The sequence below is a fragment of the Sorex araneus genome, chromosome X, assembly GCF_027595985.1.
Source record: "Sorex araneus isolate mSorAra2 chromosome X, mSorAra2.pri, whole genome shotgun sequence".
NCBI classification, from domain to species: Eukaryota; Metazoa; Chordata; class Mammalia; order Eulipotyphla; family Soricidae; genus Sorex; species Sorex araneus.
The window spans coordinates 282,347,663-282,372,968 of record NC_073313.1 but is presented as its reverse complement, the minus strand read 5'-3'; the positions used below and the strand labels follow the sequence as shown (position 1 = coordinate 282,372,968).

Genomic DNA, 25,306 nt, shown 5'->3' with positions numbered 1-25,306 from the left:
GGGGAACCTGAAAATAATTCTGGCCTTGCAGTTCTATGTGTAAAAACGATACAATCCTGCTTCTTTGATTTTAAATGAGAAAATGCTTTTTGTGCAGTTTCAAACCCAGTGCATGATGCTGCCTCCACCATTTTTCTTGCTCCGAGTGACTCTTCTGTTTGAATTGTTCAGCATTAAATCATCTCAAACCTATTGATTTAGTTGCAGATTATTTGATTTATTTTTTAAAAAGATAATACAATATATAGAAATAGGCATAAATTTAAATAAGGCATTAGCCATGGTCAATGGAAATGAAAATTTTCAGCACTCAACATGATCTTGGTAAGTATATCTGTAATTGTGTTTCAGTAAAATGTAATGTTAAAATTTTTCTGAAATTATCTTTATCAAAAATTTGATAAACTTATAATACATTTTTTCATGTAGAATCCAAGAAATTAAACTTACATGATTATAAGATTAGCAGTTTTGCTTATTTAATGATATCAGTATGTAAGAAAAAAGAACTTAGCATATTTTATTTCGTTATAATATTTTAGAATACAGTCATTCTATAAAATTAATGTGTATTTCTGCAAAATGATGGATTTGTTAGTAAAAGAGATCCCATCTGGGGCTGGAGCAATAGCACAGCGGGTAGGGCGTTTGCCTTGCACGCGGCCGACCCGGGTTCGATTCCCAGCATCCCATATGGTCCCCCGAGCACCACCAGGAGTAATTCCTGAGTGCAGAGCCAGGAGTGACCCCTGTGCATCTCAGGGTGTGGCCCAAAAAGCAAAAAAAAAAAAAATAGATCCCATCCAAGGTTCTAGATAAACAGATTTGGACTAGAGATAAAGCTCAACTGTAGAACACAGTGATTTGAATGTGTGAATTATGGCTACGTTCAATTTCTGGCACTCCAAAAAGAAATTAATGAAATAAAGTTGCTAAGATTTAATGTCTCAGAAAAAAAAGATTGTTTTACATGGTGTTACAAAATCAATCAGTAGCAGGGATCAACATAGTAGCTGGATTCAGCATTATGTTTGTAATTCTTTCATGGACGCTATAAATGCTTAGTCGCTCAACATGTCTGTTCTATTATTTAGGTAAAACAAACCTTAAAAGAAGTCAGTAGTTTTGCAAGTGGTGGCTCCATATGTGTTTTCTATTTTTCTCTGCTATATTTTAATTGCATGTTATATGCACTTGATAAAGATGATATTACCCTCAATGTCTGACATCTTTCAAAATTAATCAGTCTCATTTATATTGTGCATATTAATCAAAATCAAATAATTTTTAGAAAGTATCTTATTTTGCTTTTTCTTACCCATCTTGTAAAATGTTTCATAATTTTATTTTTTTCTTTTTAAATCGAATTGCATTTCATGGGCATTTAAAATCAGCCTGATAAGCATAAATGCCTTCCTTCCTTAGTAGACAAAATCATCTCATGAAAACTTTGACAAAATATTAAAAATAAAAGCCCACAAGGACTTGTAGTAAAATGTATACAATCAAGTTTTAACAATCCTATATGTACTGCAACTTTAGAGATTCTAGAGACTCAAGTTTTAGCATGAAGAATATGAATGTCTGGGGGAATTTATTCATTTCAGCTTATTAAAATGATATTAAAACCATCTGAGATATCTAAATTTAAGTTTATTTATTACATAGAGTTTTCACTGGTTTAGAGTGCAAAATGTTATGAAATATTACTAGAAAACACAGAATTAGAAACTTAGATAAGCATATAAATATGAGTTTATAACAGATTATAAACCTTTTACTTTTACTATATGATTTTTCTTGTTAAAATCACTTAGGCAATACACAGAGACTATTATAGAAGCATTTATGCTAAATAATTTTCATATCAAGACTATGTGAAGATTTCTATCTGTTCTATTAATATTTAAATAATCCTAATATAACAGATATTATATGCAATAATTTCTATCCATTCTATTAATATTTAAATATCCTTAATATAACATATATTTTATGCACTAATATATAACAGATATTAATGCAATAATACATAAAATGTAGTTTAAATGACATCTCAAATATGCTTGAAATAATTCTGAAAATTTTAACTTTTTATGAAAATTTATGTTAACTATATTACACAATATCTTTCCAGTTCACTGACATTTCATGGATAAATAAGTAGATATAGTTCTGGATTTACAGTAATGATCTACGAGCTCCATCAGGAGTGATTTCTAAGAAAAGAGGATGTGGCACAAAAGTAAAATAAGAAATATCTGTGAATTATAAAATTAAGCTAAAATTTCTTCTTGGATAGTAAAAGGACATTTTTTGAAGCACACTAGCAGTATTCTTCAGAAAAGTAGTGATCCTCAATCTGAAATTTATTGTCAATCACTTGGTAATAATTCAGATAAAACAAGAGGAATTTAAGATTTTTAAAAATTTGTTAAAATTATCTGATTTAACGTGTCTATATGTACATAAATATATGCGTTCTCAATAACTCATAGTCTAATGTTTAAGTATCTTTAATAGAATGCTAAATAATTTTGTTCTCCGTGCTAAATTACTTGAGCCTATTTAAAGCAGATCCTTTGTTTTTTGCAAACTTTATACTGTGGTAAAAATCTAACTTTACAAGTGCATGCCTAACAACTTTTTTTCAATTTTGTATTTGAATAAATTGAGTTAGTTGTGACATGTGTCAGACAAGGAAGGAGACATTTCTGCATTATCATTTCAGTGTGACTAAGGATGCTTTTCATTTAATTATGAACCTGCTCATTCTTTGATGAGGGGAAAAAGACCAGACCCAGCCCATGTGTCATATACTCCTTTGGGTTTTTAAAGTGCAATTTCATCATCGAAGAAGGGGCAATGCTCTTTGTGGGCAATGCTCAAAACAGTCTCATCAGGGGACATAAAGGGCAAATGCAATATTGAAGGGATTGGTTGGATTCTAAGTTATACTCTCAAAGTCTTGAGTGTTCCAACTGCTAGAGAGAAGAGATACACAGGGCAGCACATGCCAGTGTCTAAATTGCAGTTCTAGAATTCTTGGCCCCAAAGCATTTCAACCAGAGGTGGAAAGTATGCTTTTTGATTTGCCTCTGATACAGACATGTCTCGTAGGAAACGTGATGTCTGTCACTGAACATTTTTGTCTCCGTGACAACCCTGCCTTCCCATGCTCCCTTGTTTATTGCTGACTGTGCTCTTGTTTCCCTTCAAGGTCTGGCGCACCTGATGATGGGCGACGAAGGTATGGGCTCTGTTCCTTTTCCACTCTGCTTCCGGTGTTTTCTTGTTCTGTAGCTGCTTTCAAACCATTGCTGCAAAGGATGGGCAAATGCTTGCGAGTGATCTGGCTGCCAACCAAACGCCTAACTTTCCTTCCCATTTCTCCATTGTGTTTTTCTCTTTATTTGTCTGTCTGACTTGAGTTTGCAACTTTGTCTTAATTTTCTTCATTCTTTGCACTATATTATCTGCAAATAAATGAGACATAATAACTTTGAAAGTTTTCATACATCAGCATATGCACCTAGGGGAAGTTAGAGTAAATAGAAACTGAAAACCACAGAAAGTCAATTTCGAAAAGAGAATATTCAATTTAACTGACTCTATCCAAAAAATGAGCCCATTTTCCACCCATGCATGGCATTTTGAAACAGTGCAGACATCGTTGGCTTCTGGCTTTTTAGAATGCTGAGTACAGTGACCCAAAGGATCAATACATTTTCTACCTCTAGCCATTGTGTATCTCCATTCTTGCTTTATTCTTCAGACTCAGCACGGGCTTTTTAATTTCCTTGCATGTCTTGCCAGAAGAATGGCAGATTTCTCAGCTGATTGACTCCATTTGCTTCAAATATTTATATTTTTATTGTCTTATTTAATTTTCAGAGAGTAGTGCATTTACATGTATTCATAATTCTTATTGTTGTTTCTCTCCTTTTTACGCTCTTTGTATGGAAACCCTTTCTTCATGGAATCATTTCACCAAATCCATAGGTAAAAGTAAAGGTATTACACTATTTTATTTCTTCTTACTATCACCTGTATGAATTTAAGTGTTTGAAACTCATGCGAATATATGTAGACCTTTGGTATTAGTAAAAGAGCACTGGGAGGTAGGTATGACTATTAATAAATATTTTATAAATTTAAGGTAAATTCTATCAGAATGTTTCATGCCTCTATATTTCAGGTTTTTTAGAGTGATTTTTCTGTGTCAGCTATTGATATAATTAATATATTTAGAAATTTGCTGCAGGTGCCATGTCAACTTTGCAGTATCATTCGATATTGAGTGATGAGCATTCCGCTGTGCAGACAGCTTCCCCATACCTTTCCATTAGCATACAAGCCCGAGCATGTGTCTCATTGAAATGGGACAGCTAGGGGCTCATCACCACATTCTTTGTCTCCTGCTTGTCAATATGTATGTGTGTGTGTATTATATATATGTATATATATATTTATATTTATATATGTCTATGCATTAACTTCACGATAATCTGAAAAGCCAGTATTTTCAAAGTGATTAAAAAGTAAGACAAATGTGTTCTTTCTTTACACACACTAACATTATTTTAAGAACGTTATTAACCAGGTATATATTTCTGCATTCCTTGGTAAGTCAGGCATGTGTACTCTTTCACGGCATTTTTTAAAGCATGTTTACTTTGCCATTTAGAATCATCTACATTGTGTCCAATGTTTTCATTGAAAGAAAGTTGGCAATATGCAGCTATGTCAAACATGTGATAGAACCTTTAACCACCTTGAAATCTGTATTATTTAATATGCCTTTGGTGCCTAGTTTTTAATACAGTTGATTTTGTTTCATGGGTTGGGTGAGCATTTGGAGTTATTTTAAAAGAAGGGACGTGTCTTATTCTTGAATTCTCTGAATATTCATTATGTTCTGGATTTTAATCTGCTGACTTCGGACAAAAGCCCATGGTCCAACATTTTTACATTTTGCCATCTAAGGGGAGAATGTTTCTGCTTATAAAAAGTATCTGAACATGAGCTGGGTAAAAGTAAGAAATGATATCAAAGTTTTATATGTGAAAGTTGAGTTTTAGAAACATTTTAACAATTTTAAACCAAAGTGAGCATTGCTATTTTTAATTTGTACGTTACACAGTGATTTCCAGTAAGACTTATAGGGACTATATAGATGACTGTTTATATTGATATTCTTTGAGATTTTGCAAACCCTTTGGGTGATTTCTAAACTTTATTTTTAAGGTCAAATTAGCATTCTCTTCCCTTTCTCATGTTAATATTTCCTACTATGTTCCTTAGCACAGAGTAGAGAGAATTGTCATATACATATATGTACATATATATATACCCTGTAGAAATATATATAGATGATAAGGAATAGAATGGAATAGAGGAGATATATATGTAAATAGCACTTTAGCACTGTCATCCCGTTGTTCATCGATTTGCTTGAGCAGACACCAGTAACATCTCCATTGTGAGACTTCTTGTATATGTAAATAGAATATACTTAAAATGTTCCCTCTGTTCATATACATTAGTATATATGATATATAAGTCTACATTATGTATTGCATTTATATTTTTTCAAGTGATGTATATGATATATGTGTTTGTATATATCTGAGTTTGTACAAATGGATGTATATAAACATGCTTTTAAATATATGTAAGCATATACTTCATTGTAAAAAAGTAACATATTTATCTAGCTATATAACCTTTTAAATGCAGAGAAAATGTTTCTATTTATTCCAGGTGATATTTATTTGGTTTACCTGCCTTTTCAGTTTTGCTGTGTCAGTCTCAAGGTTTTCTATTGCGTATGTGTCAGACATTTTTATTTTACAAAATTTTATCAAATATTATTTATGCAGCTTAAAAGTACAGAGAAAATCAATGTTCCCCCTTTCAATTAATGGAACCAGGAGTTTTTTATGTTAATTAGAGAAAGCAATATATCAAGATAGATGAGTATTTTGCAAATCAAAGCAACCACCTTTACACATTCAGTAATTGATATTACTGAATATAGTAATATCAATTACTATATAGATATAGTACATGAGATATATAGATATGAGAGATATAATTTGAAACTATTACAAATTAATGAATCATCATTCTGGAACAAAAGTATCATCTTGATCTATGCATGGAATACATGATAGGTAAATAACATTATTTGGGTAGTTAGCATAAGTGACAAAATGGAAATACCGAGAGAATGTAAAAAAAGTAAAAGTTATTTACTTTCAGCAATTTTTGAGAAATGCTGAATCCGGTTTCCCATAGACAGATAACCTTACATTTTGCCACCTGTTGCAGTGGTAAAAACAAACAAACAACAAAGAAGACCATAGAAATTTTCCCTTATGGATTTTTATCAGGTTAGTCCCACTTGTGTGTAAAATATTTTCCCACCTGTATGTAAAATATGGTATAGATATTACACCTCACCAGCTCACCCTAAATGATACGGGTTCTAAATTCAGGCATCCCAATTCTTTCCCATCCTACTAGAATCCTGGTGCATTTTTTTTCTTGGCAGTGCTATTTTCCCTTCCTTCCTTCCTTCCTTCCTTCCTTCCTTCCTTCCTTCCTTCCTTCCTTCCTTCCTTCCTTCCTTCCTTCCTTCCTTCCTCTTTCTCTTTCTCTTTCTCTCTTTCTCTTTCTTTCTCTCTCTCTCTTTCTTTCTTTCTTTCTTTCTTTCTTTCTTTCTTTCTTTCTTCCTTTCTTTCTTTCTTTCTTTCTTTCTTTCTTTCTCTCTGTTTCTTTCTCTCTTTCTTTCTCTTTCTTTCTCTTTCTCTCTTTCTCTCTTTCTTCCTTTTTTCTTTCTTTCTTTGGACTAGTAAATTCAAGGGCTCTCAAATCAACATCATTATTAATGTATTTACTTTTTGAATTCTGAAGTAAAATTGGATTCAAGCACCTCGTTAGTTTGATGTATCATGCATGAGTTCTGAGCACATCATGATTTTTTAAAAATGAGTATGGCAGATGAATCTATTTCCTTGAAAACTTCTGTAAAGTTGGCTTTTCTTGTGATTCTCTTCCTCCCACCTCCCAAGCTTCTCTCTGGAGGTAAAAAGTAGTCTGAACTTTGTGATGTAGCCTATAGAGTTTTTGGTGGCTAACTTTCATACTTTCTCATACATTTTCAAATGAGCATCTCTTACTGGCAGGCGAAATAAAATGCTAAGTCAGTTGGAGACATTTAATAATCATTGATATGTGCTACCTAAATAATAGTGATTGAAAAGGAAACTTTCTCCTTTTTCCGGGAGGCTACCTTGTTTGATTTTATAAATTAGTCATCTTTATTCAGATTTGGATTATTTGGACTTATTGTTATATTTTATAAACAAGGATATGCCTTTTCTGACTGTTTAAGAATCAACTTTGTCTTGATGAATATAGCTTTCTTTGCTCTAGCTGCATGTTATCAGAGAAACCCTTATTCCAACTGGAATGAATTCAAATGACCTTCATAATATTGTATTTGCATTTTTGGTATTGCTTGAAATTTGTCAGTGATATTATAAAGAGCACTGGTAAAAATTATCTTATGATACATTTCATGTAGAATTTAGAATTCTTGATTTCTCTGATTTACACTGTTTTCAATATGTGTGTTTAATTGGTTACTTCATTTCTTCAATTATGTTGTCTGGATTATCTAAGAGAAATGAGTGGTAAATTTAAAAAAATGTGTATATGATATTACTAATTCTGCCAGCATGTTGCTTTAATAGCTTAAAAATGCAAGATGATTGTTGCTCAATTAGTTAGGTTATTTTGTCAATTGTATTTTGGAGATTTGATTGAAGTTATTAATTTTTCTTTGTAACTGTTGTCATAGTGAAATAGTTACATGAGTGATTACACAGTTAATGTCAACTTTTCCTAGTAGAATGTAAGCTCCATGGGGGCAGGAAGTTTGTCATTATATTTAACTATTGTATTTCTAGGACATACTTTACTTTATCTTCAGTTTGCCATTGTCATGGTGTAAGTTTTCTCTATTTGGTGGGTTGGGGAGTGCACATTTGGAAAAGATGATGGAAAGGAGGGTATTGACATTTTGGAATGGACCAAGTACAATGTGAAAAATGAAGAGCAATCTTAATATCAATAATTAACAAATCACAACATCAAATTATGTTTGTCTCTAACTTTCCTTTGATTCCCAATATACATACCAATTGCTAATGCTGTAATATTCTTCCTAATATGACATCATTATAATAAACTCTGATCTTCCTTAGTGTTTGCATAGCACTGAGTCGATAAGCAACATCAATGTATTCTTTATACTTATTATTTCTTAAAACACTTATAATTTATTGTAACAGTAGAAATAATGGTTTCCTAACATTGCTCAACCTCAGTATATCTGTTGTGATGTAAATAGCTCATATTCTGTATGAAAATTCTTTTTATGGAAAACTGAAATTTATCATATTAGGTGTTTGTATTTGATGTTTCTGTATTTATAAAATCTTCCCCATACATTACCTGCAAAATAAATGTCCCTTTGACTTTTTCAAATGAACATTTATTCTGGATGCTTGTGTTCCTGGAAGAACAAGGTATTAGGAGTGCAGCTGTCAAGCACAAGGTCACACATTTTAAACATGTTTAAGCTTTATGGTATAAATGTAAATATTAAAAAGAATTATTTATAATAAAAATATTTCTATAAAACTGTGTTAATACAGTTGATTTCACTAGAACTGATTAAGAAATGAATCATTGATGGTGTTTGAAATTTTATGTCAGATCAAACTAATAGACTACAATAGTCATTCTTTAAAAAATTAAAAAATAGTCATTCTTAAATTAATATTTTATTTAGAGAACAAATAATTTGATATATATATTTTTGCTTTTGTCATTTTGTTAACTAGTTCACCTTTTGTGTTTTATATAACTACTTTTCTGTGTAGTAATCAATTTTCAATCACTGAGAATATAGTGCATACTAACTCTGCTGCATTGTTTAGAAGCATCTGTAATACTGGTAGAACCTTATTGTATGGACATAACCTTTGTTGGTGCATATGTAAACTAAGGAATAGGTGTTTGGGGATTATTTTTTATAACTGACACTATTGCAATATTCTCATCATTCTCTACATTTTGCTTTATGAATCAGGCAATGTTTGAACTTCATCTGTATGATAGATGTAGAAGAATCTGTCTTTATTCAAAATTTGTATTTATTTTGCATTTATCTTTAGCTAATATACTCGCTGTTTCTGAGTACAATTTAGGATAAAATTTACGTAAAGCATATATATATTACTTTTTTTGCTGAAATTCAGTCAATCTTTATTTACTAATAAAATCATAGCTCCTTTGTATTTATTAATGTTTTCTATTTCCCATGTCTTTATATATTTTGCAAACAGTTATTACAGAGAATAACTAATCAACAAAACAAGGATTGCATTAGAATCATAGTAGATTTATTTATGCCCAGAGAATAGCACAGAAAGGATTATCCATAGACTCATACCTTAAAGAATGATGAGATATGAATGAAAATTTAGGTGCTTTGCTGAAATACATTGCAAATAGTCCAAATTTAAATTATGACCTACCGGACTTTTATAAAGGGTAACATTTTTCTAAAATAGTGATTCATCTTATTTGTCCTTCTTTAAATACATTTTTGTTAATGTGAATATTTTTCAAACCAATACCAACACATTTTGAGTGGTAAAAGAGCATTGTCTTAAATTGTGTTAGTTAATGTTCTTAAATGGCACTATAATTTCCCTAGTGCTTAACTCATATCCTGAAGTAATTTGAGTTTTTAATTAGAAAGATGGACTTTGGGTCAGGGAAGAACATTAAGAGTTAATCTAAAAATAAATTGTTGACAATTTTCAATTGCAAGACATGGTAGGAGTTATTGCTTATTATAATAGGAAAAACCTTGTGGAAACTTTAAAATGAAATGGCTTGAGACTTTAAAGATCTAAAGATTTTTCTCCACTTACAAACTCATTATCACGAAAGAACAATCTCACTTTCTGGGATTAGAGAGAGAGGACACTGGGTAGGGTGCTTGCCTTACACATGGTCGACCCAGGTTTGATCCCCACCACCCAAGCTGGTGATCTGATATCAGATGATGATCTCTTAAGCCCATCAGGAGTGATCCCTGAGTGTTGAGTAGGAGTATACCCTGAGTACCATGAGGGGAATGAAGGGAGGGAGGGAGGGAGGGAGGGAGAAGGGAAAGTAAAGGAAAGGGAATGAAAGGAGGGAGGGAGGGAGGGAGGGAGGGAGGGAGGGAGGGAGGGAGGGAGGGAGGGAGGGAGAAGGGAAAGTAAAGGAAAGGGAAGGAAGGAAGGAAGGAAGGAAGGAAGGAAGGAAGGAAGGAAGGAAGGAAGGAAGGAAGGAAGGAAGGAAGGAAGGAAGGAAGGAAGGAAGGAAGGAAGGAAGGAAGGAAGGAAGGAAGGAGTTTTAACCTACTAATTCTTATAAAATATATGTGGGGAGAGAGTCATATTCTTTGGAATAGGGTCGCTTCCCAATTTAAGGACTTCTATTTAGAGAAGTTAATTTTCAGCTTAGAACACGGAGCAGAAGTGTTTGGTGATGCAAATCATAACAGGAGCTGCGATCTTGTACTGGCTCCTTATTGACCTTGTGCAAATAATTTAGTCTCCTATTTCCCCTCTTACTGAGCCACTTTTGGGGAAATAAACTTTACTTCTCTTTCACCAATAATATTACATGAAATTTAAGAGGCTTGTAACACATTTTTTAAAAAATATTGCATACCTGGAGTTCATATTCTTTCTTGAGTATCGGTTCTTTCATTTTTAAAGAAATGTATTTATTATACTTATATGCATATGTAGTTACATATGTGCATTTTAAAGCTAATCATTGCTGATCTACCAAGGCTTGACATAAACTATATTAATATCATTATATTTTGTTTAGCATACAGATAATTTATGATTATCTATAATTTATGATTGTGTGATAATTTGAAGTTATAGAGGTTTGGACATTAATGCCCTGATTATGCATACTGTAATTAATAGTGGAATAATACAAATTTAAACATAAATTTTAGTTGATGAAATATTCTATTTGACTTTTTGTTGCTGGGCCACTCCTGGCTATGTGCTGGTATTACTCTGGACTCGGTGCTCAGGAATTTCTCCTGGTTACGCTTGGAGGGGACCACATAAGGTGTCAGAGATCGAACCCCGGCTGGCTTCATGCAAGGCAACTGCCCTACCTATTGTACTATATCTCCAACCCCCAATCAAAAATTTTAGATATGTCCATAACTCCAAATTTTCAGCTTTCTCTTAAATAATAACAGTGAGGTATCTGAAATGAACTTGTTTCCCTTTGAACAAAGAATTTTGATTGGCAAAATGCCGCTTGTTAGATACAAATGTATAGTTTGAAAAGAGAAAGGGGAGAAAATTTCTCACTAGAATTACCATCAAAGAAAACTTTTATTAATTAATGTTGCACTTCACTAATTACCTTGTAGAATGACATATAGGTTGAGCTGACTGCCAACAACTTAGTCACCTGAATACCAAAATTTCAAGGAAAAGCTAATTAAGTCCTCTTTTAAATAGGTTTCTGCTATAAAAATAATATATAATTATCTTGATATACTTAAATAATTGGCTAGTATCTTGTCCTTCTTCTTTTTCTCAAATGATACCTTCTCAAGAGACTTTCCTTACCATCCAACTTAATTCTATTTTCCCTCTTCTGAATTCTCATTTTTTCACATTAGTAATTGTCCTTTAACTCACTTTAAGTTTTTTCACTTTTTTTGTCGACCATTTATTGTCTCCTTTGTTCCTGCTGAATGTAACTTCTGTGATGGCAGAACGTCTGGTGTCTCGGGGTCACTCGCGTGGGGCCCCACAGGTACACTCAATCAAGTTCTTCTTGAGCACTGATGTACAGCAGAAAACATGAAAAGTTTCCCTCTTGACTTTATGGTTTTTTTTTTATCCTAATGCTCAGATTTGTTCATTTATTTTTCCTTTTTGGCTTCAAGATAAATCTTCCCATGAAGGGCAAATAAAATCAATATAATTGTTTCTCCTTAAATAGATGAAGGAAGACTCAGATTTGATATTTCTGTCTTTCTAGCAGTCTGTCTCAGTTCATGTGGCCACAAAAAATGGATAAAATTTCAAAACAAAAATACTTTTTGCAAGGGACCTCACAATAGTATAGAAGGTAAGGCATTTGCCTTGCGTGTGGCCAACCCATGTGACCAGTGCTGCAAGACTAATAATCTCGGATAACAGAGCCAGGAATAAGTTCTGAGCACTATTGAATGCTCTAATAAAACCAGTCTTGAGTACATCCTTGCAGAGAGATCATAATTCATCTTTGTTTTCATGTGAATGTAGACAGCAAGAAGCAACTCTTAGAAGTTTGGCTCAAATAATACTCTTTTTGTGACTTTTTCAGGAAGAACCTTTTTGGCAGTTGTAATAGAAAGAGCTTCAGAAAATGAAACGATTCTCTTTGTACTTTATTTTCATTTATCTTATCTGGTGTTTTCACATTAAATAAAAAAAATGATTCATTCTTTTCTAAGAGCTGTATATACCCAAGGGCCTTTGACTTTTTCTCAGCCCAGGAACAAATTATCATATGTCCATCCAGATGATTTATCAGGTACTCCGAATCTACATCCAGCTCTTTTTTTACTAAGGAAGCTACATGAAAAATTCCAATGATGAGGAATCTCTGAATTAAAAATCAGCAACAGAACCTCCAAGCCATATTTCCCATAAAATTATTTATCGCCCACTAGAAAATTGTGTTGCAGAGAGGGAAAGAGGGAAGTCTCTGTTCAGTTTTGGCCATTATTAGCAAAGTCAGTAAGATGATTACTGTTGACGATATGAAGCCACAGGTTTTCAGGAGTGTTGTTTGACATTAAGGTACATAAATACAGGGGTAATAGCAGTTCCTATCTTCTTGGAGATGTCTTTACACATTTAAATCTTAGCTCCATGTACAAAATCTGTATTTCACTGATTTTTGTTTTTGCTTTTCTGCTTCTGGTGTCATAAATTACCATGCACGTATGACAGCATGATTGCTTACTCAATAGAATAGTAGTTTAAATAATCCCCAGTAATTATTTTATTTACTTTCAAGCTAGTAGGTGCAAATATATTATAGGAACTAAACTCTGATAATAATATGTTTCACCTTAAAAAATCATTTTATTGCACAGGGCCAGTTATAATCCAAAAAGTTTGACTACTGAGACACTAGGTTAGTTTAGGAAATTAAAATTATTCCTGTTACGTGAGTTTCTAAGTAATATTTATTTTTTGACCTTAATTATCTGATCAACTGACCCAGTTCTCCGTTTCAGTTTCTGGGTTTGGCATAATAAAGTCAGTAGCCATTTGGAGAAAATTAAATTACTCCCTTGAAGGAAACAATCAAATTTAGATGGGACTAAAGTGTTGCCAGGGGCATGGAAATCCCTAAATTGCCAATTGTGATTTCATTTCACAGGGAAGAACTCCTTGTTGAAGATCCAACTGTAGGTTTTGGCAGATTGCTAGAAGTAAAGTTGGCCAGAAATCTTATATTAAACTTCGTGAAAAGATATTTTTGCTGCTATGCAGACTTCAGTCAGTTACTTGATGGCTTGTGATGGTTGTATTCCTGGTGACTTTCAAAATTAAAGGATGAATTATGTTACTGATAATCAGCGTGGTATGCATTTTAAATTGATTCCCTCCCAGTGCCATTAGATTTGCCTAGCACATCAGTAGCTGCTACAACCAGTTGCATTCTTGGTTAGGTCACCTCACCCTGAGTCATTGGCACTGCTGGTAGCTGGAATCGAGGACACAGAAGAAAACACCCAAAAAAATCAAACAATATTTTTGGCCAAAGACTAACTGCATTCTTAGTATGCCTTCGAAAATTGTACATGATTCTCCTCCTACCCTAAGCAAGGCAAGGTGATTATTTTGGTGTTATGGTCATTGTTATACCTAATATTCACTTGTAATTTTAAATTCTACTGTTGGCTTGCTTTTATTAATTTGTCAGTGGTTGCTCTTATGATATAGTTGAAGGCCATGATATTATTTTCAGTTTTTTATGGAAGATAGATATTAGTACATGGTAGATACTCAGTGAGTTTTACTGTAAAGAATAAAGGTGATTGGAGTTGGGTACACCAGCTATATATCTTTGTAAAAGTTATCTGACCTCTCTGAACTTGATTTTCCTCATCATTAGAGCAAAAACAATATAGTCTGCCTCAGGAATACTTGAGATATGAGTATCAGTTAACTGTGCACTATATTTCTAGAACATAGAAGATGCTCAAAAGTAAGACGCATGGAAGAGTACTGGGCGTTAACTACAGATGCATAGTTCAGATAAAATGAAGCACTTCATAAGAAAAACAAAACATCCATGAAAGTACATGGAGCAAAACAATACAAAGGCCAAAGATATATTTTGCTTTTCATATATGAATATAAAATATTGTGTGACCCAAAAGCAAAACAACAACCAGAATGATCTTGCATTCCCTACCTGGGTATGTACTGAGGAGCTAGAAGCTACATGAAAGTAAGAGAGAGTCATAATTTTAAGAGTAAATAAAGCTTGATGGAAGAGGGAAAATTGTTCAGATGATTTGATAGGATGCTACTACATTGTACCCGAATAATATTCAAGTTAATCATGATTTACTAGTTGTCAGAAAGTATTTATATGTCTTCATCCAAAGTAATTATGAAATTCACTAATATTCAAGGCTAACTAATTGCTTCAGAATGAAATGGGCTAATAAGAAAAAAAATAACTCCTACTTTGTAGGTCTCCTATTTCGAGTTTTATTCAGCAAATTTTTCAAGTAGTTCTGTGATGGGTGATTATCCAAACTCTCTTTTATATTTTCAGAAGAGGATGTGATATCTAACGAAGAAACAGTTTTTAAAGCAGGGTTTTAACTATTATATTTTTATTTAAATAAAAATCTGCCTACTTTTTTGGCAGATGCAGAGAGCCATCTGCATGTTGTTATTATTGCTTCCTGAGTTATTTACTGATTTTGCTCTAATGTGATGTGTTTTGTTTTTAAATTATATGGTTAAGCCCCCCCATGCCTAATTCTCCAAATTAAAAATCAACTTCCATTAATACATTTCCTATCCTTGTACTAAGCCAGCATTTTTTTAATTCGTTCTAAATTTTATATCTTCAGGCTGGACAAACACTCTTTACAGTGCTAAAATGCTCACCATTCTGTTCCTGATAATCCCTTCTTCTTGGCCTGAACATATTCTGATTGTTCATATGTCTTATAACCAACTTCCAAATCAGCCAGATGTCTGGGCAGGACTGTGTAAGGTGATATCATTCTTTGGTTCTAGAAATAATATTTTCAGTCATATATGTATATTTTTTGTATAATTTTTTGTCCAGTGTAATTTTCTTTTAATCAGTTTAATCTGTTTAAAAGAAAATTACATTGAACAAAATTCCTCCGTCCCTCTCAGAGAGCCTGACAAGCTACTGAGAGTATCTCACCTGCACAGCAGAGCCTGGCAGTATTTGGAGTATTTGATATGACAAAAACAGTAACAAGTCTCACAATGGAGACATTACTGGTGCCTTCTCGAGCAAATTAATGAACAATGGGCCGACAGTGCTGCAGTGCTACAGATATTTTCTTGTTGATTCATAGAATTAGCTGAAGTTGTTTTTCCCTATGATATGTTTGTAAGTCAGGCTTCCCACTTTCTACTCAATACTGTAAGGCCACTTCCATATCTGGAATGTTTCTGTTCAGTTTCTACTTCAATAAATAAGATAAATATCTCCTAAGACTCCTATGCAAGATGATGTAAAACAAAAGTAAATGAGGCATTATTATAAGAGAAATTTATGTATCAGGACATAAAGAACTTTTGACATGTAAATCTCATCAACATTAAAACCCTGTTGTAGAAGTTATTTACAAGGACCAACATGCCTGGACTATTGAGTGCATATTCATTGAACCTGTTGGGTAATGTGTTCATGTTCTATTCAACTCACATGATAAGTTCCATATATTTAATCCCTTAGGACAAATGCACTATCCTACATTTTTGTAAGGTAAGAAGTCTCACAAAGTAGTGAGCTAGATTCAATCCATCAACGGAGCTGTGTTGCTTTCTGGAAGATGTAGGAAAGAACTGGATTCTTTCCTGTAGTCCATGGTGTATTATCCTCTTCTACTGTCTTATAATTTGCACCCTTGCATGTCTCTCACCATTTTGCAGTCCTACTATTTCCTTCTAACTGTCTAACTGATCCACGATACTCTCCCATCTTCCAAGATAGGCTGATCAGAAAACTTATTTATACATCCTCAGTTGTTCTTGCTATGTTTCCTAGCAAAATCATAGTTCCTGGGAAATAGATTAGATTAGAGTAAATGCAGATTTAGGGTGCCATTGATTCTTTATAATGAAGAGAGATTATAGTCAAAAGAAGAATGTGAAGTCATAGTTCATGGTAGACAAATACTGATATAAAGAATTGGAAATAAACATGGCTACAAGAGAGCTGAAAATGCACAACTGCAAAAAACAGATCAGAGTCTAGGTGAGGAAAATCCTCACGGAGCAGTATTATGTTTGCTTTTAACAAATATTGCCCTGGCAAAAGAACAAACCTGAGGAATGCTGGACCAAAGATCAGAAAAAAGCAATTGTGATTTATTTAAGAAAGACAAGAAGGGTTTATGCTTTGGTCTTAGCCTCAGACATACAGAAGATGGAACAAATTTGCTTCAGCCTAAGGCTTTGGGTTTCATATGATTTGTTGGTTGATTCAATGTGGAAGTAGTGATGGCAAGATGAATTAAGACAGACTCCATGTTTCATCATCAATCTCTAGGTGAAAGACAAGGTCAGTCACAAGGAGTAGTGATTAATGGAATTATAAATTAATGCATTTATGTCTTAAACTGTAGGTTAATGTAAGTGGGGATTCAGATAAATTAGAAAGTAAAATCTTATGATTTCGACTTTTTCTTTTATGGATAGAGCCAGTCAAGTATTCTGTCATTTGGGAATATAATTTACTTGTCATTTTTGAATTGAATATGTTGGAGAACAGCAATCTACAAAACAGCATGCTTCACCAGCCATTGATAAATCAACTAACTCACAATATATTACTATACAGCCACTTTTGAATGTATTATCATGCAGATGATATTTATCCATGTAATTCAATATTTATCTTAAAAACATTTAGTTGACTCGGGCTGGGTAGATAGTATGATGGGTAGGGTGTTTGCCCTGCGCTTATCCAGCCTGGGTTCCATCCATGGTCCCTCATATGGTCCTCTAAGCCTATCAGCAATGATCCCTGAGCACAGAGTCAGGAAGAATCCCTAGTCCTAGCATCAGTGGGGTGTGGCCTCAAAACACAACAGAACAAAGAAGGTTTGATTCTCTGGCCCAGGCATTTGTTATATTCTGCATAAATCATGGAGCAATACCAGGAAAGCTATTTAAATTCAATAGTGATAAATATTTAATCCATTTACTTTTTCTTCATCTTCAATGTCCATTTATTTGGCCCACTCTGTTTAAGGCTTTGAACACTCATTTAGAACACAAATGGCATATGACATGTTTACACAGAAGTAAAATATAGTAACCACACAGAAGAATGAGAGAATAATTTTTACTGGAACAAAAGAAAGTTTCTGAGGAAAAGGTGGTGGATTTCCTAAAGAAAGTTACTAGAAGAAAGAGAAATATGCTCCCAGACTAGGCAGAATCTTAGGGTTTAGATGCACATTTTGCACATGGCCAACCCCATTCCATTCCTGACACTACAATTTTCTTTGAGCATCACTAGGAAAAAATTCCTAGGACCACCTGATGTGGCACTGCCCCCATTCTCCCCTCTAAAGGAAAAAGAGAATGTTCTAAGCCACTGAAGTAGCATTATGCTCAACCATGACATCACAGGGTTGAAACACAGTTTTGTTAGAAGGAAGGTTTAGAATTAGGACTGGTACTAGTAACAGTACTTAGCTGTGATTATATTTAATTGAACTTAAATGCTTCTGAGCTTATCATACATACATCTTCAAATGTGATGAGAATCACATTTTGATATTTCTTAACTGGTGTCTTAGATACAGAGTTTATATCCCTATATCTACAAATATCTTTTGTAATAAATCAGTTCCAGTTAATGTGTGTGTGAGTTGGTGGTATGAACACTCTTGTTTTATAATTAAAATATATATTGGAATAGTGGGTGATAAATGATATGTAGTTCTAAAGAAGAAATGGAATCAGCTCAGTAGAGGAAGATTATATGAGCTTGGATATTGTAAAAAATGGTTCAGATATAAGGTGATGGCTCCGTAACTGTGGTGATTGTGTAGTAAATGAGAGGTCAAATATGAAAAACTTGACTCAAAGTTTCTTTAGGGCTTTGTATTTGGCTTGTCTTTTCCAAGGTTCTTAATAATGGACACGACAAAATAAATGCTTAATAAATAAGTTAATGAATCTTGTATAATTTGTATAGGATACAAGTGGAAATAGTAATATATTTATTTATTTATTTTTTTGCTTTTTGGGTCACACCTGGCAATGCACAGGGGTTAAGGGGTTACTCCTGGCTCTGCACTCAGGAACCACCCCTGGTGGTGCTCAGGGGACCATATGGGATGCTGGGAATCGAACCCGGGACGGCCGCGTGCAAGGCAAACGCCCTACCCGCTGTGCTATCGCTCCAGCCCCAATAGTAATATATTTCTAAGACTCTGAACATAATTAACTAGTTGTATCACGTTCCTGAAAGTCAATGTGAAAATAACTTTTATAAAGTTATATAAAGAGATCTATTGAGGGGCTGGAGCAATAGCACAGCGGGTAGAGCATTTGCCTTGCACACGGCCAACCTAGGTTCGAATCCCAGCATCCCATATGGTCCCCTAAGCACCGCCAGGGGTAATTCCTGAGTGCAGAGCCAGGAGTAACCCCTGTGCATCGCCGGGTGTGACCCAAAAAGAAAAAAAAGACAAAAAGATATCTATTGAGATATGTTCAACAAAGCTATGAAAATATGAAAAATGATCCTCAGGATGGAAATTATAATTATACTGGCATCTGAAACTATTTTAAGGTGATATTTGATTTGTGTGTGTTGAGAACCCAGTGAACCGTGCTCTGGATGCATCCCTTGCTCTGCATCCAGGAATTAACTCCTGTCGGGCTCCAGGGACCATATGGGAATTAGGAATCAAACCTGCATCAACTGTGTGCAGAGCAAGTACACTCTCTGCTCCAGTTCCTGAAAGTGATTTGTAAAAGTTTCAGTTCGCCAGTAAAATAATATATATCACAGTAATATGGCTTGATAACTCTTCAGAATGAAAGTTTAGATCACAGTGTAACTCAGTTGTTTTATGAATGAAGAAAGTGAGATATAAAAGAGATATTTGTTGTCCCTCAAGGCTGTTCAGTAACAAGCACATTTGACCATCAATTGTAGAGGGATGCATCATGCCTATGCTTGAGAGTCCCACATACCACCCCAAGTGTCCGCTCCGCATCATTCTTGTAATAAAATGTCTGGATGACAGCATACTAATTTCTGTCTACAATGGAGAATTTTTGCGTTGTACGTCCAATATTTGCATATAATTACAATGTGACATTTAGGGAAACTCACATTATATGAATATAAACATACGATTCAGCTGTCATTTTCTAAAGACTGTATCCCCCAAAGAAAGGTTCAGGATTTCGTCACAGAAAACCACCATGTTCCTCTTACTGTGTCAGCTTCCTCCGAGAGATGCGACCCTTGCGTGCCTTATTGGACATGGCTCAGATTTGTCAAACACTCTGGAGGCCTGGGCAACCTGGAAGTGGAAAGTGTTTCACACCGACACAGTTCTCTCTGGATTGCTTTCCAAAGTGCATGATCAGGGCTGCATGTTTGTTTCCATTTGTACTGCAGCCCTGGGCCCAGCCAGGATAGAGCTAAAACACCAGTGTTTTGGTGTTCATGGGTGCTGTAATGGGAGCATAACTGTTTGATTTTCACTTCCCCTTTCTTATTTTTATTTTACAGTTACAAAACTTTCATGTTTGAGTTTCAGTCACACAATGATCGAACACCCAGCCCTCCACCAGTGTACATTTCCCACCACTAATGTCCCCAGTACCCGTCCCTCCTCCCACACCTTCCCCTGCGTCTATGCCAGACAATTTTCCTCTTATTCCCTCTCTACTTATGGGTATTATGGTTTGCAATACAGATTACAGATAATTATAGGCCATCATGTTTGGCCCTGTGTCTATTTTCAGCACTCATCTCCCATCCCGAGCCATCTCTCCAGCCATCATTGACTCGGTAATCCTTTGCACCCCTTTTCCATGCCAGTGGTTATAATGTCAATGTATAGTAACACTTATCTACTTAGATGGCAACCCTTTCAGCCTCATTTATATTGCCAAATCTTGAACTACATCATTTTGTAAAATTCAGAGATAGAGAAACTTGCAGCTGAGTTCCAGGACCTCGTGCAAGAACTGCGGCGGCAGGAGTGACCCAGCTGCTTTAACCAGGACACCCTGCTCTGTCTCTCTTTTTGGGTAAATCGCTGTTACAAAGCAAATCAGATCAGATCATTCAGTTTTCAGTTGCACAAAATTATGTGAGACAAGTGATGCTTGATGCAGCCTGAGTGTTCTGAACAGGCACCTCAAAAGTGCTATGAAGGGTTAAGGGCACAGAAAATGGAGGGCTTTAAAGCTCCTTAAATGTTTTTAATGTTAAGCTTTTCCCAAGGATTTGGGGCAGACCAGCGTCTCTTAAAATACTTGAAAGCACTGCTTAGAGGTATTAATCTCAGGGCTATGACCAGAATTTCAGATCTTTTCCTTTTGAGTTTTTCATTACATTAAAACATATTCCAAAGCCTGTTGCTTCAAATGAGTAAATTATACAAATTCAGTTTTACCATGGAAGTACCATAGAGCTTTTAAAACCTGTGGAGAGAAACATCTTTGGCCTTTTCCAGTGAAGCGTCCTTAGCTTAAAGGCATACAGAAAAGAAAAGTTTTCAAGTTTTTAGGAGTAAATGTGAGATTTTCTACAGAGGCCCATTAAAGTGTATCTGTGATTTTTTTTAAAAGCAGTTAAAAATATTTTCGTGATCTTTCTCCTTTTTAGCTTCCATTGTATTTGTAAACCAAATATAATGGAATATATTAATGTTATTTGTATTAATAATTACCAGTCATTATAGTAAAGATACATAATTTATTAACAGAAGCTAAGATACAGTAATATGTTATGAGTAAATATCACCACAAAAATAATTCTAAAATACCTATTCTGCCTTAACATCACTTTTTAAAATTACAACATGATTATTTTTGTGATAGGGTTTTTATCCCCCAACTAGTAATCCATATTAAGCTTATTTGTAGAGAAATTGCCACCATGACTGATATTAAAAGTGTCTTTAGCACTGCAAGGCTTACAAGGTAAAAAATATCCCCATTCAGTATTGGACTTGTAAAGGAAATTACAAAAGAATTTATAACAGCTTTTTTTTTTACAGATGAGGGTAGAAGAATCAATCATTAAGATACTATACTATAAAATAACAGATAATAAAAGAAGTTAAAACATGATTAGGCTAAGCTAGTTGGCATCCTTTGGTGGGGATTGGAGGGTTAAACTTATTCCAAAAAGTACTTCCCATGCCCAGGGTTATATCTGTGTTGCCATGTCACGGAAACAGACTTGACTTAACATGGATGTTTGAGCCAAGAACAGGTCTGTTCTTTGAACACAAACACAGCTGCCTTCAAGACAGCCCAGAGGAAGCAGTTTTCACTCAAAGCTTACTTTGAACCAGATTAAAGTCATCAAGACTTTAATTAATTGATATGGGTTAAGTTCAGTTCCAATCATTTGAGTCAGTCTTTTGAAAGGTAGAGATAGTTTCACTGACAGCAAGAGTAGGGTGAGTGTTAAATGAATATTTAATTTTGTTTGGGCACTTTACCTGGTGGCGCCAGGAGCTCTCCTGGTGCTCCCAGTGTTGGAAACTCTGGTTTCAGAGATTGGACCAGAGGCTTCTGCTTGAAAACCTTGGGCTCCATCCTTCACGCTCTCTTCCCAGTGGGTCAAGGAGTTAGTTATGCCTATGCTAAGTAAGGGCTAGTAGAGGACGCACCAGTTTCAATGGTAAATGGAGACTGAGTTTTCCAAAGGGGAGAAAGAAAGATTTTTATATTCACTTTTTGAATCTTTGACTCTGATTTTCTCTTTTGAGATCCAATTTTTTCCCCAACTAAATTCTAGGATGATATGTGCTGTCAATGAATCAAGGAGTGAAATAATTGGAGGTCGTTCAACCATGTAGTGCCTTTTCTTCTTCCATACATATTGAAATGATAAATGAAAATATTTTGCATAACCTCTGAAATCCTAAGAGATGGCAATTTAATGAATATAAGTTAGCAATAACATTACATAATTTATGTTTAATAGAGGCTAAGGAGACTATCACGAGTATTGCTGGTTTGTTTGATCTGTTTTTAATTAGAGAGTGAGCCAAATTGCATTTTCTTTTGTCCTGGCATATTGTACTGTCACAGAAATTTTCTCTTAGAAAACGAAAATGTTTTGAATTTTCTTAATAAAATGTTATTGCATGTAATATTGCACCAAAATCCTATGTAAGAAACAGAAAACAGTTTTTTTTCATTTTCTATCAGCTTTTAATTCTTTCAATACATTCAAAGAAATAAGAAATTAGATGGTGCCACATGGGGAAAATGGGAGTAAATGATGCATGAAGTATACATTAATAAGAGGAAGCGTCATTTTTGTAAAGTTTCAGATAGCATCCATATTTGTATTACGACATTTGAGAAAATAACAAATAGAAGATCGCATAAATGTTCAGCCCTTTTGGTTCTTTTCAGAAATGACTGCTGCTCTCTAGTAATCCTGGCCTATTCCAGTTTGCCCTCATCACATCATTATAACCTTATTTTATTACTCTCAGCTTCTCCTTTAAAATCTAATCATCTCACTTATTCAGTGTATGGAATGTCCTTGCTCAGAATGTATAGTTGTTTCTTATTTTCTCTTTTAAGGCTATTGAGTTCCTAAGTCATTGCATGACAATGAAATTCTGTATCATTCCTTCATATCTGACTGTATTCTTGTGAGATGATAATACCATTAATATATTGTTGCTATATTCCCATTCTCATCTGGCCTATAGAGTCTCATTTGCATATCTGTCATTTTTATGGAAGATCTTTTAATGTTAAGGATTTTTTTTCTACTCTTGCCACTTTTTTTACATGCTGTCTCTGTCACTGCATTTGCCATTCTGATAACTGTGTGCCTTGGTGTATTTTTATTTGGGTCTGTTTGGGATCTTGTGCTTCTTGAATCTGGGTGCATAGATTACTCAATTCTGGAAAATTCTCATATGATTTCTTTGACCAGTTGCTTTTCTGTAATCTCACCTTCTTCAGGTGACTTCTATCAGTCTTACGTAGATCTCCTTTTTTGTTTTTGGGTCACACCCAGCGATGATCAGGGGTGACTCCTGGCTCTAAAATCAGAATAGAGTTATCATGGGACCCTATGGGATGCTCTGGGGACAGAACCTGGTTTAGCGGTGTGCAAGGCAAGCATCCCACCTTCTGGACTATCTCTCCATACTCCATATTGTTCTTCTTACGCTCAGCCCATAGTTCCTGGGGAGCCCTTCATTTATTTTAAAAGTTGTTTCCACCTTCTGTAGTTTTCTGTAACCTGTACCCCTGCAAGCTGTGCAATTCTTCATAAAACTTACCAATCTTTTCTTCTGCGCATGATACTCTGAAACTGAATACTTCCATTGAGTATTTGACTTCACATGCCATACTCTTCAATTCTGTCACTTCCGCTCTCCTGCTTTATTGACTCTTTGTCTCATTGTTTCCTTAAGCTCATTCAACAGTGACTCCTGGCATTTCTAGTCATGATCTGAGAGGTGATAGACCTGGGTGGTCCCTGCACAGCTATTATCCTCACTCCTTAAGTTTGCTGGGTTTCGATGCTGCTTTCCTCATGCATCTCTTCTGCTCTGTCAGACTCCTTGGTGATCAACCCCATGGAAGTGCTTTGAGGGTGAGGGAATCAGTGTGTATGTACAGTGGGATGATCCCCCAAAGGTGTGTCTTGCCATTAGGGATAATATCAGTGTGTGCATTGTGAAGCTGGGGAAATTAAGGTGTTGTGCAGTTAGTTATTGCAGCGATAGAGGGAAGAGGTGAGGGTGGGAAGGGTCAATGATTACTGTGGGAGTGGAGGGCTGCTGTGCTGGTCGAGAGCCTGGGACACTGAGGTGGGCATGTCTAGGGTCAGAAAGAGCGGAGTTACAGGTGCCAGACGGACCCAGAGCTTTTCTCATGGAACCATTTTAAGCCTCTTGTGAGTTATAGACCCTGATAATACTTCAGTTACTAAAATCTAGGAGAATCTTTTTATCCAGCACATTACCTGTGATCCTTATCTTAGCAATCAGATCAGTTCACTGACTGGAGTAAGCAGAACTCACTTCCAATTCTGTGCTCTGTACCCATTTCCACAGGAAATGCATCGCTTTTCTAAATATTTGTTTTCCTAATAATGAGGGTTAGATTATTTCTATGACAAAGTAAACCTGCTTTATGTCTGAGGACCTCAACCAGAGACTGATTCAAGTGACATACAGAAACTTTTATGACAATTTCTCTTGAAGAGTGAATTCTTAGTTACTCTGTCTTCTATATTCTTAGATACCTGTGGAGTGTAACGTTGCATGGGGGATCATGAAGTTTCCTGGTTTAGAGAATCTTAGACGATCTAACATGCATTTGCAAATTTAACATTGTCTGCCTTGTTTCTGTGTACCATTTTCTTCTGCTGGTCCTTGGACTTCGAGGAAATGGAGATATAGAAAGATGGAGGTCCTTGTCCACTGATTGATTGTTCAATGCATTGATTGTTTTACTTTCTGATTATCTTATGTGCACAGCATTTAATAGCTGCTGTAGCTTTCACAGCTTTAAACTTCAATCATAATTTATTTTTATGTACCTTCTGTATGTCTAATAGAGTTCATCCACTTTATTCCCCATGTTCCCAAATATAACAAATGCCATTACTGATTTATTTGATATAGAGACTTTAGAATACTGATATTTATATTTCTTAA

The 25,306-nt window shown here is 34.8% G+C and overlaps 1 protein-coding gene across 1 annotated transcript in view; it reads left to right on the top strand.

Moving 5' to 3' along the window:
• Positions 1 to 25,306, top strand: part of NRXN1 (neurexin 1) — a 1,268,129-nt gene that overhangs the window by 126,785 nt on the left and 1,116,038 nt on the right. The window contains 1 exon segment of the mRNA XM_055119847.1: positions 3,221 to 3,250. Coding sequence (XP_054975822.1) covers positions 3,221 to 3,250 — 30 coding nt within the window.